Below are 15,527 nucleotides of genomic sequence, written 5' to 3' on the forward strand. Positions count from 1 at the left end.
CTTATGAAATATGTATATGTATATCCATTTAAAAGCACAAAATTGTAAGCTCTATACTAAGACTTGAACCGAATGCATTGAAATGAGAAAAGGGATGAGGAACAATACAAATGAGATGCAGACACTATCACTTGAAAGTGTTTGCACGCTTGCACACAAAGTAGTCTTCAGAGGCAAGACAAAAGATTTGACTCCTGTGAACAAGGTGACAAATCCAACGGATGTCTATTTCAAGATTGCCACAAGTTCAGAGATATCTTTAACGAGCTAATTGATTGTCTTCCGGCAGGCTGAGGGAAAGAGAACATGTTGAGCTGCGATGAGGTGAAAGCTGAATTGACTATCCAGAGGGAGTCTCAATGTGTTTTGATATCCATTTGTACAATATGTGCTGAGAAGTCAAAATTGAAATGCATTACCATTAGCTAATGTATTACATTGCAGTACCTGCCATGGATGTTTAAACTAAATGCCGTACACGCTATAAATGCGGCAATTTATGGCAATCGAGAAATGGTCATCACTTCAAGTGAAAGTGCCGAAAAGTCAACCCTTTCGCTTGGCAGTCTATCATGCACACTGACAACATGATGGATGAACGGACTGATGGACCTACCCATTTCAGCACTCTAGTAACACACAAATACACATGAAAAGTATGTGTTATTGGGTTGCATGGCAGTCAATTACACAAATCTGAGAGCAAGAAGGGAGAGAAATGGGCCCTTATAGTGGAGAGGAAAGAGGAGGGTGATTTATTAGCCTTGCTAGCAGAGCATTTGTATTCAAGCCAACATACCCTTGTCTTGCCAAACAAGGCCAGACTACAATGTTGCACTGTTTAGCACAAAACAAATCTGCTACCCAGGCTAATAACAAAGCAGGTCTGATTCACCAGTTGAGAGGACCAGAATTGTGTAAAAGATAAGACACTATCTGTGTCAGAAGGCTATGCTGTGCATGAAAGTACAGTGGTAGCCAGAGCCATCCAGCATAACACACATTTCAGGCTATCTTGCATTAGTTTTGTACTCAATTCATCTTGCAAATAGCACCGTAATGCTGGTTTCTCCAATTGCTGCAGCTGTACTGCACAGTGATTTATGCAACCATAGCGTCGTCATCCCTGTTCCTACATACCTGTGGTCTGTCCAAAGCTAATAATAAGAATTGGGGCCCATCAATTGAGGAACTTTCGAAATCAACACAGACCATGTGTATCCAATAGGAACAGTGATGAAAATGAACAAAAAAAACAACTAACAAGCAGTTTCTTGAATGACCAGATTTAATGCTGGTATCTGTTTGAGAACTAAGCGCTGTTTTCTCTTTGTTTTTCACCAAACATATTAGCATTCCATCCAAATATGTGACGCCATCCCGTCCCATGTCTTGACCTCCCCCTCTGGATCTAGAAGGGCTGGGTGATGAGATTAAATGACACATGAAATGACTCTGTTGGAGCGCAGCAGCATGAGTGAATGTGAACATCTGACAGGGGTTTACAGACCACACGTACAGCCTACCGTAGTACTTCATTGCCTGTCAATGACCCCCCCCCCCCCCCCCTGGCACTACAGAGCCTCTGCCCAATCAAAGATTACTTACATACTCTAATAAACATGCCAAGTGAGCTGGAGCGGAGCAGAGAGGAAAGGGGCTCACACTTTAGTATAAATCAGAAGAGCTAGAGGAGACAGGAGGCTGTGGATGTACTGCAGCACTGCACTCTCAGATAATATCTCTCCTTTATTTGACCCCCCCCCACACACACACACACACACACACACACACACTTTCGATTATCATCGTCCGATCTCTTTTTGCAAAACAGGAAATTGTTACAGAGAATGCTAAGAGACGGCTTCCATTTAGAAACAATTGCAGTTCCTGCTGTTAAAGCCGTTTGGAGTGTATTGCTATATCTGGTCCGTCTGCTTTGCCTTTGGGAGTTAATCCCATGTTCACTTTTCAAAGTCAAAACTTAGCCCAGAAACATGTGCAGGATAATCACATAGTCAACGAGTAATTAAGCAGCATTTGTCCGTTTATACTTACATCTTAGACCTGGCAGCAACATTTGGTGCAGTGCTTGATGGGAGGTTTTTAGATTTCCGTCCATTTATACAGTGTTCTGGGTAATGCATTAGAGTGCTCAGCCATTACAGTTATTACAGTAATCCAGTGAATCAGTCACTTCCTCAGACTTTGACTAAATTGTTTGACTTTCCATATTTAACACTTTGAGGCCTACTGTCTGGAGATACTATCTTCTTACTGCCGTCTTACGAAAACAATACAAGAATACAAACCTGCTGCTGGCTGCCTATAGAGCAAGTTCATCATACATATACTGCAGAAGACTACTCCTTCAAAACAAATGCCCCTAATGAAGTGAGAACACTGTTGACGTTGCAACGTATGTATTGATATTCTTCTCAAAACTGTGTACTTGCTGTAACGTTTACTTTTAATCAAGAGTAACTTTGTAATATAAGGTCTAACGTTGTTTTTGCTTGTTTCATGACGACGCTGCTACAAGCAACAATAAAATAAAAAATGATTGACTCTAAAAAAAATCCCGTAGTTTTTGCAGGGTCATGACACATTCACATGTACGTCAAATTTACTTTTCTCCAAGTGGGGAAGTGGCACTTCCTGCTAGCAGGGCAAACAGATACCTTTGGAAGATGTTACAATTAATTTACTTCAATAAAAGATGTCAAAGTTTTGCTGGATCTGTATTTGATTCCCCAGTCTGACGTTAAAAGAGGTTTCAAGTTTTTCTTCCTTCTGTAAAGTTCATATTCCTGAAAAAACCTGACAGTGTTAGTACAACAGCAGAATCATCATGGCTGCCTCTGAGCACATTTAGTGCATTTGTATTTCCAGCACTGTTACTGCTTTGCCAGCAAGTGATTTATTTTCAAGATCACTCAATAAATAACCCATCAGCTAAATTACACCAACTATAAAACATTTGTGAAGATTATAATTCTGTTACACTCGTTTTAAAAAGCAATATCGCAGAAATATAGTCTGAGGCTTCTAGCAGAAACTTATATTTAAGAAAACAACCTCAAGGGCATTTTGCAACAGAGTGCTAGACTACAGACTGATTTGTGCTTGTGCATTCAAACGTTGAGTGTGTTTGTGTGCAAGAGAAAGAGAGAGAGAGAGAGAGAGTGGGGTATCAGTGGGAAGGAGGGAAGTACTCACCCCTTCGCTGTTCGGCCCAGTCTTAGCCAGCATCTCCTGCAGGGCCCGCACCGACAGGGACTGCTCCAACACAAAGTTACAAACACACAAGTCTGGAGGAACATTCTGTGGGATGGAAAGGGAGAAGGGAGAGATGGTTGGAAGGAAAGAAACATTAGTCGAAGAGGCATTGACGAGGTGTTTTGAGCAAAATCCAGCGTCTCTTGTGAGCACAAAAACGATGTGCCGGGAGTTTATTCTCCCCGACTCAGTGGGCTAAATAAATATTGCATTGTCAGTCTAAAGTAGCTCCCGACAGATGCCTGTTATGACACTGCAAATAAATATATATATTTCAACAATTTTGGAACCACTTTTAGAACTGATTTAAATTGTAATTTATGAAAACCAGCTGCGACTGCGGGCAACAAGACACCAAATCTAATTTTGGTGCCTATATAAATATGTTTCTACTCTGTAGCTCATGTTTGCTGCATCTGTCATCTCACTTTTATTCTGGTGACAGTAATGCTCCACACAAATTCCTATTTATTATGTTCAATTTATCTATATGCATCTTAAATAAATGAAACTGAATTAACAGAGAAATGCAGTAATATAAAATATGTTTATTAATTAAACACATGCGCACACATGCATGTCAAATTGTACCTACTTTCTCATATTTACTAAATATTGCCACAGCAGTCATTAGTTACTAAATAAATTGCAGGCACCGATATGAGACAAGAGACAAATGATAAGTGAATAACGGTGCTCATAAATAATTCCGATGACTTGCAACTTCTTTGCCATCATGGTGTGTTGCTAAGGAGTAGCTATGGGATTATTATGAGGAGGGCTGTCAAAAGGTGTGCAGCCCACGGCTGCAATGACAAATAATTAGTTGGGCTCGGGCTCATTCCTCAGCACACAGCGTTGTTTGGTTCCGGCTACAACAGGCTTTAGATCTGTCTTCCACGTTCAGCCCACTGTTTGAGTTTGTCTCTAAACTTTCAATCCATGATGCAAAGATTAAACAACTTTTTGGAAACTCATTCAAACAGCACATGCAAAGAGGATACCGAAGAATAAAAATGTGGCTTTTGGGATTACATATTGCGAGTACGCTACTCAAAAGCAGTTCTGAGGCAGATCTGGGGACCTGTTCACTACCTGCATCTCCTTGTCAAAAGAATGAAGAATGAATTAACCGTATGATGTTCTAGATGGCATCACACTGCACACGACATCTAACAAACACATGAACAAACAACAGCCTAAAAAATCCCACACCCTCATATCAGATCACGTACCAAACCTAATTTCTTCGAACGATCCTCAAATGATTTAGTACATTCTTACTGTTTATGACAACAATAGCCGGCTTCACATTACATGCTATCCATCTCTCCCCGACACAGAAGAGGACAAGTCGTGATTTAAAGGTGTTGGGTGCATGCCCTGACTTAGTAACACAACCGGCTGACCCTTGAACTCTGCAGTGAAGTGAAAAATGTGAGCAGAAGGGAGGGCTGCTGGGTGATAACGAGGGCGGCGCTGCTCTGTAACTCAACACAAACATGCATGGGAACCTCCAACACCACTGTGTGTGCACGTGTCCAGTTCTAAGAGCGGCCACCAACAACTCAGATATTCATCCTTTAATTACATTTATACCCAGATAAGATGTGACAAACAACCCAGGAAGATATCAGGGAAAAATCGAGCTATCTCACCACAAAGACAGGGTGACAGGGTGAGTTGAGTATTTACAGTACATCTGCCTGTATGAGGATGCGACATGACATGACGCAGCTACACCTGTGGTGTCGCGAGTAACTCTTAACCTGCTGAAGACCTTACAGCACTAATGAATTATTCACAGTCAATATTCCAATCATCATACTTCTTCCAGGGTTGGGGCGGACATACTGAACACGGTGCATGTCTGGGAATAGAAGAGGCCGTCTCAACGGTCACAATAACCTTTAGAAAGTCTGCAGTCAGTTTCAGACAATACAGTCATATAAGCCGTGAAAATGAGTAAAGTGATCCTTCAAAAGATTAAACAGTCTAGAGCCTTGTATGCTATTCAAAAGAGATGAAATAAAGTAAATAAATCCCGTTAGCTTCCTCTTCATAAAGACAAGTAAGATAAAATGAGTGCTGTTTTATGTGACATTAAAGGACATAGCTGATATTGTGTGATATGTTTGTTATTGACAATAAATTCCATGAAAAGTCCAAATCCAACAATGAACTGATCCTAGACTAAAAACATTATGATGAACATGGGCACTGTGGTTTATTTTTCTAATCCGACATACACCGTCCTAAAAATGCTCACTCGTGCTCAAAGTGGGTGTTAATCCATGACTGAAAATAGTGCCCAAAAAAATGTTTGATTGACAGTATTATGTTTAGTCATTTTAAAATCTAAGTATATATTCATGATCTGTTTTTACATCTTCAGAAGGAACAATATAAGAAGTAAATGAATCAATGCAGAAATAGACAAATATGTGCAGTATGTACTGTAAATATATATCAAGCCATTTGTTTGAGTATACACTTAATATGAACTTCGTATTACAGGATTTCACTTAATTTTAAGATGGTGTTTTACCTCCTGAATATTGTAATATATGAATAAATGATGCCACTAATGGCCCAAGTCTATAATATGTAATGGTAGTACATAAGTGGCGCAACATCGTATTTAAAAAATTGCCTCAGAACTCTTCTTTAAATTGGATCCAATTCACTCAGGCCTCATTTCTCCCGACCAGCAGCAACAAGCAGCCAGGCTTCATATTTAAGGGAAATGACGTGTCAACACCTGAGATCCGCCAGCAGATGACAGCCCCTCACCTCGTGCCAAGCCGCGCCATCACCCTGTACACTCAGCCACATGTCACACCCAAGGAGGCCCGAAGCATCGTCGCCGGTACCCAAGGTGAGAGGGGGAGAGGTTGTTTGTGATTGGCTGCCTAGCGCTCCGCAGGTGTTGCCCTCCGACTCAACAACAGTTCCAGGTGGGTGAACGGAAACAAGTCCCCAGATTTCATTGGATTTCTTACTGCTCAGTGGCTAAATTAAAATCAGGCTTTACTTGATATGCACAGCTCATAAACATCCTGGCATTGGAGAGTTTTCTTTGGTTGTGATCATGTGATTATCACTCTGACACAAAGCAAGTGTGAAGCCTAAAATAAAACAGTAAGAAGATCATCAGTATAACTATATAGGCTGCATTGTTGATCCCATGGAGATCTCCATTACTGACCGACGACAAACTTGCTCTCCCCATTGAAAGTGCTCAGAAACCTTCCTATTACGAGGCATATTCTCCAAAGACAAAATGATCTGCTTCATTTCAACAATTGTTTTTGGAAGACCATACCATTTGTCTTGTCAGGAAGAAGATTAATGAGACATGTAACAGAGTACTGACAGCTCTGTTGTGTTGCTACAACACCACAGGCAGCAAAATGCTCATTTTCATCACACGATGACAAAAATAAACTCTTGGTCAAAACCATCCTCTATATATTATATGTTGATGTAGTTTTCTCTGCCTTGGTGCCATGACCAATCACTGGGATGCACCAGTGCAGAAACAAGGACTTGAACCACAACTGGCCCCGTAAACACTGTCAGTTGTGTTTGTTGGGGTTCTGGCCAAGCTGGAAGCACCAGAGCCAGGAACCCAATCTGGATCCGCGCGGGGATGAGGGGTTGGATGTATTTTCTCCGCACCACCAAGGCACCCATTTGAGATTGTTTTTTGATCTAAGTAGTTTGCACCATAGGGCCTTCTACTTCATCCCTACTATTTGACAGGACATTTATATAAGCTATGGTTGCTTGTTTCATGCCAAACTGTGCCACTGACTTCCCATTTCTTCATAATATCTAAACACAAAACACAGCTGTGTGCCATCCTCACCTTGGCTTCAGATGTGGGTTCCAGGTAACACACCCGGTTTCCGAGTCCCTCGACGGCCAGGCAAAACTTGCAATGGTCCTTCTGGATGGTGGCCACACACTGGAGCACGACCTCGTCATCCTGCCAGAGAGAAAGAGGAGCGTTTGAGCCAAATATGTTTTGACAGCGACCTATCCAAAAAATTAACACGACAAAACAAGGAGGAAAATAATCTACATTGGCTCAGATTTGTTGCTTATCATGCCACCCTCACTTGGAATAAGGTTTTTAAACTGGAATCCAGAAAGGGTTCTGGTCGCAAAGCTTTCAGATAAAAAGCAACCATTGCAAAGGAAAAAACCTGACTGTAAAGAAACGAGAACAGGGGTGTTGTTTTATACAACAGTACAACAAAATGCATTTTACTATTTCTCAAGTTTTGGTTATTAAACTGTTAGGGAAATCAGATAAAAGGAAATTTCTTGTAGTCAAACTTGAACAGACGACCATTTCAGCAGCAGAAAACAAAAGAATGAAAGCGTAATGAATCAATAGCAGCGAGAGCACTTTCATTTCTAAACATGTTACGCAGTCCTTAGCATCTCTATGGGAGAGAGGAAACCCTCCATTCAATCAGTGCAACCAATAAATGAACATCTGTATCTGTCAGGGTCCAGAGGTTCTGGCTGTATTTGGTGTGTGTGTGTGCATGTCTCCTGCCAGCTCACGTCCCACACTAATCTGAGCTGATGGTTGCCATGGTTGTGGCTCCCACCTCCTTCACAGCAGTATAAATTCAATAGAGATACAAGCTGTACAGCACCCACAGACTCAGGAGGCGAGATATCAGACCCTGACAAGATTTCAAAACAATTGTTGTGCGATCACAAAGTTAAAGCCCCATCTGGGTGGTCAAAGTGTTGTGTGAAGAAAATAATTTAAGAGGTTTTTTTTAGCTTTAGATGCACTTCATTATACCATCAAACGTTTTATTTTATTAGAAAGCATTCTCCCGTCTATCCAGCAATACATCCGTCTAAAAAAAATTCTAGCCTAGTCTAATTCCACACTGCTATACTGATGGGAATAACATTGAAACAAAGAGGAAAAAAAGCGTTTTTATTATAATTAATAAAAACTTTCTGGGAATTAGGACATATTTTTCGTCTCTTTCAGCAGATGTAAAAGTTCAAACAGACATTGCAGGAGGTCTAAAGTCAATCTCTTTGTTTTATCGTGAGGTGTTCACATTATGTGTTGGCGTTACACCACAAATTAGATCTTGGGTCTTTCTGGTTTATATATGTGGGAGGTGTTTGCAATGAAAAAGGTGGTGACTGGACTGTCTTCGACTCTTCTCCCTTAACAATAACACACTGGGAAATCAATAACTGAGCAGTATGAAGCTGTTCTTGTGAAGTTTTACGCTACAGGCTAGAACAAGGCTTTTACTTTAAAGGGGACATATCATGCTCATTTTTAGATTCATACTTGTATTATGGGTTTCTACAAGAACTGAAAAAGGGAGTTTTACATATTATGTCCCCTTTAATATGTTTTATCCTGAGTAAAAACATAATAATCATAACAACAACACACCGTACAGATAAAGTAATGTCTGCCTCAGAGACGTATTCAATATTATTTCACAGAAACACTTTGAAGTTGGAACAGAAACAGCAGCTAATTAGTAAAGAAGTGAAATTGAGCAGATCCAACAAAACGTCTTTGGGATAGACTAACAACCAAATTAAATTATATTCTTATACTGTCAGTTTGTGATGTGGGGCAATACGAAATGGCTTTTAATGGCTAAAGTGAATCACAGTAGAGTTAGATGTCACAGTGAAGTGAATGAGGGGCTGAGCTGGCACAGCTATCCATAGAGCAGCGTTTTAAATACCCCAAGACCCAACTTTGGGCTTCAGGGAGGTGATTACTGATGACAGAAAGCATCAATGCTGGCTCGGAGTCCCTGCTGCAGCTTTTCCGGTAATTGTGTGATGGAGTAAAGACAGCTTGTTGTTTCAGGCGACAGATAGGGAAACTCAATATGGCCACGGGATGACAGAAGACTTGTCACCTTTTTAAAATCAAGTAAATACACCTCTTTCTTTTCAGCTGTTTGTGGTGGTTGTGGCCTTATGAAACCAGCAGGGTGCCTGGCACAATTAGTGGCATTCTATACCTACGTGTGTATGCAGCATGCCATTTTTAAGGCTTACGAAACTGCTAACGGGGGATTTTTTGTGCAAAATTTTTCTATTACTGTGATTAATTTCATTAAATGATTTGTTTGTCAGTATGGAAAATCATCGAAAGGAGCAATTTGATCACTAAAAAGTCATCAATGTGCTGTGAAAGCCAGACAGTGACACATATTCATGCATACCTGAATTTGACAACCACACTGAAAGGCTCAGATGCACAGAAATTGATTTTTGCTCAGTTTGATAGTGCAGCTCCAGAACCAGAAGTGGTCAGAGTTGCACTGGGATAAAAAGGCTACATAGACTGGATACCATCTGAAGGGGGAAGCAATGGAAGATCAGAAGAGCAATGCGGATGATAATGCCAGCATCGCTTTAAATAAATACAACCTCGAGAGACACTGTGTATGGGAGGGTTTAATGCCAAGACTGGATACAAAGTGGTGTTCTCTTATAAAACTCCAATTGCTATCATCAGATCTCAACAACTAATGAAATAGCCATGTGTTCTCAATGCCAAGACAGTCTCTTAAGACATTTTCTGTCTCTCTCTGCACCCCTGACTTGATCCCAAGCCAGAGAATCTGGTGAATCTGAGGCAAAGTGATCCTTGCAGCAGCAGTGTGACCATCTGCTAGCAGCATCAGTCCTATGTATAGGGTCCCGGGCCTGCAGCAGGATGAGGTTCGGTGGCTGCTTTACCCAGCTTCCAAGTGTAGAGCGGGAACTTGACCCTGCCCTCTCCCAACTCGACCCCACCCGTCCTCACTACCCCTGTGGATCCTGCAGGTCTGACACTTCTCCACCCTATCAAACAAAAGAGTGTCACTCTGGTTGGAGCTTCCGTTGAATGGCCACTGGCACCATCGGATGTGTCTTCAACAGACCCTTTATCGCTCTTATCTTGCTTTATTTTCTTCCCCTACTTCGTTCACTAAGCTGCCAGTGTCCCCAACAGACAGCGACAGGTGTATATGTTTGTGTGTGTGTGTGTGTGTGTGCAGCCCGATGCATCCACCAGCCGAAACCCGAGAGCTACAGATGGTACGGCGTGCCAAATGAACCCCCACAACTCACCCACTGCTGCCACCAATGTGAACTTGAGAAAAGGTGAATCTGTTCAATCCCTCAGTGCTGCTATTTTGACACACATGCTTTGCACATGCTCAGTGGAGATCAACAGGCAGGCTTTGAAAAGAGGAAAAAAAGGAAGACGGGGGGTTTGAAACTAAAAGGAATTAAGAAAATTCCAGCCTGTTTTGTCTCCTTGTTCACACTGTCACGGTGTGTAGTCTGTCTGAATCGCTCTGACTTCTCAGGGGTCGTGTTTCATGTAAATGTCAAGCAGGGTGCTAAGTGCAGGCTGAGCTACGTGTTTTTAGTGAAGCTTAGCTCACAGCATCAAAAGCAAAGAAGATAAGAGTGTAGATGTGTGAGAACTACAACCTGATAAGCCAGATAAAGGCTGATGTTGGTTCAAATCAGATAACCTGGTCTTAAAGTGAGATTCAAATGTTAGTTTCTGATATGAAATTCAAGAATTTCCACAGAGAACTGTGTCCCAAAACTGTGACATAAACTTGCTATTTTTGGATCGCAGGCTGTGAAAATGTCACAGCTAACACAGATCTAATGAGTAGCTGTCAACCACGAGAGCCTGACCCTTCACAATGTTCAAACTTTAAAGTAGTAGTAGTGACATTTTCAAAACCTTGTAGAAAATGGGAGAATTAGTGAGACTGTGAAAAACTTATTTATGGCAGCAGAGAACCTGACAAAATGCAGTGATGCTGAAAAATAGGACTTGAAACCTAAACAGAAACACAGAAACAGAGGAGGGTTGAAAAATGTACTTTTGGGCAATTTGTCATTTTAGCTCGACAGTCGTAGCTTCTCCAGCCAAAGATCCACAGTGTTTCTGGTTCAACCACATCTCCATCTTTCAACAGAAACAGGGATGTAATGGATTTCTATTTAAAGACCTGGTAACTTTTGTTATGATGTCTGACTGGTTCGATTATTAAGATAAGATCGATAAACAAATTATCCAATTATGTCAAAACATATAACAATAAATAAACAACCCCAGCCCCCCCAAGAAAAAAAACAAGGGTACTGCAAGGACTTGTACCATTCAAGTCTACCAAACCATGTGACTGCAATATTCATTTAGTGGTTCAGTAGCTCTAAAATTCCTGTCAACTTTGATGACAGTGCGTATTATCTTCGAGTGACCGCCATTAGACATTGTAATACATTCTTGTAACTTTCTTGAAAAGTTTGGAGCAAATTCAAGTCTTTGTAAATTAAATAAATAGCATTTGATCCAGTTAGTCTTTCAGGAAATAACAGGGTTCAGTAAATGTAGTAAATTAACAAATGCCATGGATAACTTATAGGTTTAAAACAATGTTGTTATAAAGTGTTAACATGTTTGGTAACACTTTACTCATACTTAACTAATGCTTCATAGTGTGTAGTTATTATAAACACTTAATTCATCATTTATAAAGCATTGTTCCTATATCAACACTCATCAGTATACAATTCATAAGTTATAAATGTTTTATTCTTGATTAATAAGCTGGTCTATTATGTGTTTCGTGATTGTGTTTTCATACTTTATAAATGATGGATTCCCCATTTATAAATTAAGTATTATGTATATTACAAACCAATTAAGGAGTTGTAGGTGATTAAAAACATAATTTATAAAGTGTTAGTAAATAATTAAGAACTTATTTAGATGTACATTATTCATGCATTTATATATATATATTGATTTAGATATGCACTAATGGTTAGAGACCATGTTAATATATGCTTTATGAATGCATATTAATACTGCAATTAATGATTAATTCACAGCACAGACTTCTCATTAGACCATTTAGTAAACTGGGAGCATGGTGCCAGTCCTCGACCATACTCACCAAAAGGTACGTCTTAAAATGTAAACTACGTTTTAAAAAGTACTCATTGCATTCACATCATGCATGGTTATGATGACATTTATTCAACAGTTATCCAAATATGAATACCAGTTTGAACACATGTAAAACAATTTTACAAATGCACATCATAACACAATATTTACAATATTTACATATATACATAAAATAGTCTCTTTTTTTTCAACACAGAAGTCAGAAGCAGATAAATATGATGGTAAATCACTCTTCCACGCGCGATGGTAGAGGTCTCGTGCGTGTAAAACAGCTATGCAGCTATTTAACTTTGGCAAATGTGCTCTTACTTCACGCAGAATACCTCTGCGGACCCAGTCACCATTGTATATCTAAATTGAATTGGATACAAAATCATATTCTATGAGATCATGTTTGTAGTGTCAGTACAGTACATTATTTACCTCTGAGATGTAGTGCAATCTGAAAATCGCCCCCTAGCGTCCGTGTCAGATTGATATCCGGCCAATCTAAAGACGAGGACTGTGACCAATTCAATTTAGTTATACAATGGTGTATGGGGACTGGCAGGCTGCAATTTTACCTGCGCGAGCCAGATATTCTGCGCGGAGTGGTGTACAAGAGCTTGCCAAAGTACGCACGGGACCTCTGCGTGGATCTCATTTGTGCTGTTGGATCTTGACAGTGACATCTCCTTCATAGGTAAAGCTTCTTTTTCTTCTTCTTAATTATTAGTGTTGGCGGAACCGGAGTTGGTCTCTTGACCGAGCTTGGCTCTCAGTCTGGGTCCGGTCACGCTCATTAGGGACGCTCCTCCGATCCGGTCCGAGCCGAGCGTCGGCATGGACTTGGCTACTGCTGGTGGGTGGAGCTTGGTCGTTTTTGTTGAGCCTTTTTCTCTCATGACGGTCGTCAGAGTCGTCCCTATCTGCCATCTTCCGCTTTACACTTGGGGGGAAGCAATAGCTGATGGTATTGAATGGAGCAGCATCGCTTCTCCGGATCTTGCTCCTATTGTCGCCACGTTGATGACCCACATATATGACATCAGGTGATTCGCTCTTCCTCCCTGACGGAGCCCGGCTCTCAGCAGGGACGCTCCTCCGATCCGGTTCTTCGGTAAGGGCTTTGCTGCTGCTGCTGCTGGTGGGTGGAGCTTGGTCGTTTTTGTTGAGCCTTTTTCTCTCGTGACGGTCGTCAGAGTCGTCCCTATCTGCCATCTTCCGCTTTACACTTGGGGGGAAGCAATAGCTGATGGTATTGAATGGAGCAGCATCGCTTCTCCGGATCTTGCTCCTATTGTCGCCACGTTGATGACCCACATATATGACATCAGGTGATTCGCTCTTCCTCCCTGACAGAGCCCGGCTCTCAGCAGGGACGCTCCTCGGATCCTGGATGGGATGGGCGGTCGCAGGGGATGGCTGCTGCAGAGACCCACACACAGCTTTCCTACTGTCAGTAGTCGGGTTCATTAACTCAGAACAGGACCGTACACTGCAAAGAATTAAGCATTACATGAATGAACTTCCTTTACCAAGTGTATGAACAAACGCATTCAGATAAAGTAAGAAACAAAAAGTGTATCAATGAAATCTTAACATTAACTTACTAGGAGCTGAAAGAATCCATCCAGACTATGTTGTACATGCTGGTGAACTGATGATTGAGCACCTGACTGGGTGTAATTCTCTTGGCAGCATCAAGCTGAAGCATCCCATTGAGGAGGTCTACAAAGTCTAGCACGTCATTCGATTCTGCAGCTTTATCAGCATTCGTTTCACTGACGATGGCCCGGATCTGCCCGAGATCATACAGCGAGCTGAGCTTCTTGACCCTGGTCTCCTGCGACTGAATTCCACTCTCCCTCCAGATCTGTTCTGGTGTCTGAACAGACAGTTATTGTTAGTGTGACAATCTGAGTACAGTAAACTTGGACAATTAGGCAGACAGACCCAAATATTCTACAGTATGTTAGAAATGCAACATGGACAGAATTAACCAGACACAAATTCTAGGTCAAAGAGCAAGTCAGTTAGGTCAGAGTAGTGGTGAAGTGGCAGGTACCTTGAGTTTCCAGGTTCTGTTTGTGGAGTTGTGCTGGAAAAAACGGCCAGTTCTCCATCCGAGGGAGAGCATGGTGTTCGGTGGCTGACCTTGAGTCTCCACTATGTACCTCATCTGAAGATACAATACAACGTCAAGTCACAACAGGATAGAGGACTGTCACTAAGTTTTAACCGATTCATTTCTATATACAAAAAAAAACTAATATTTAGCAACAAGAACAGGGGGGAAAATGAATAACCAAGTCATAAAGAAGAGGTTTAAGAGTGAAGAAAAAAATATATAGTTTACATTTACTACATACACACACAACTAAATCAGAGGATCAAACTTCAGGTAGTACTTACCATATCATAGTCACTGCTGCCGGGGTAGGGTAAGCAGCCGAGGTAGAGTGTAGCAATGGCGATGCCCAGAGACCACATATCTATGGCCTCGGTAAATGGTAGACCCAAAATAATCTCTGGACACCTGAGAGAGGAAAAACAACAATTATGACAATTTCCACTGTTTTGACAGGCACCTGTATCAATCACAACTTGAAGCATATGACCTCTACTACAACTGCAGCGAAACCCCCGACTGATCAAATGTGATTTCAGTCACTCACCTGTACGGACTGCTCTGAAGGCAGGAGCCCCGTCTGGCAGCCGACACATCACAGGCCAGGCCGAAGTCGATGACTTTAACTCTGTAAGGCTCCTGTGCATGGTTCACCAACATTATATTTTCCAACTTGAGGTCTGCATGTATTATTCTAGCAACCTTCAAGTGGTCAAGTGCGTTGGCGAGCTGAAAGGTTATTAAAGTCAGTCATTTCACAATAAGGGCAACGATATTTTATCAGTATGCTTTAGTGTGATTATTAATGCAGGAAGAACTGCAGTAGAACGTACCTGCTGAACAATGGGTCTGATTTCCTTAATATGGAGAGGTTCGCCATGTCTGTCAATCATTAAGTCGTAAAGACTTCTGTCCAGGTGCTCGAACTCCATACAAATGTGTTCATTGCTGATGAAAGACCGGTACCAGCGAACCAGGTTGCATTTGTCAGAGTCCAGGAATTGAAGTTTTAACAGGACAGCCACCTGGGGATAGATGACAGGTCACAGATTTTATATTAGCTTTACCCACAGTAACAAACCATTATATTGTATTGTAGGCATTTCTTCAAATACAGCTGTACAAAAGCAT

General features: G+C 41.3%; 1 protein-coding gene across 1 annotated transcript in view; it reads right to left on the minus strand.

Moving 5' to 3' along the window:
* The window catches only part of ryr3 (ryanodine receptor 3), a 102,229-nt gene that overhangs the window by 75,783 nt on the left and 10,919 nt on the right, over window positions 1-15,527 (minus strand). The window contains 2 exon segments of the mRNA XM_076084058.1: window positions 3,220-3,324; window positions 7,151-7,270. Coding sequence (XP_075940173.1) covers window positions 3,220-3,324; window positions 7,151-7,270 — 225 coding nt within the window.

Source organism: Anarhichas minor, unplaced genomic scaffold (assembly GCF_050575085.1).
Source record: "Anarhichas minor isolate MPS153535 unplaced genomic scaffold, ASM5057508v1 ptg000136l, whole genome shotgun sequence".
NCBI classification, from domain to species: domain Eukaryota; kingdom Metazoa; phylum Chordata; class Actinopteri; order Perciformes; family Anarhichadidae; genus Anarhichas; species Anarhichas minor.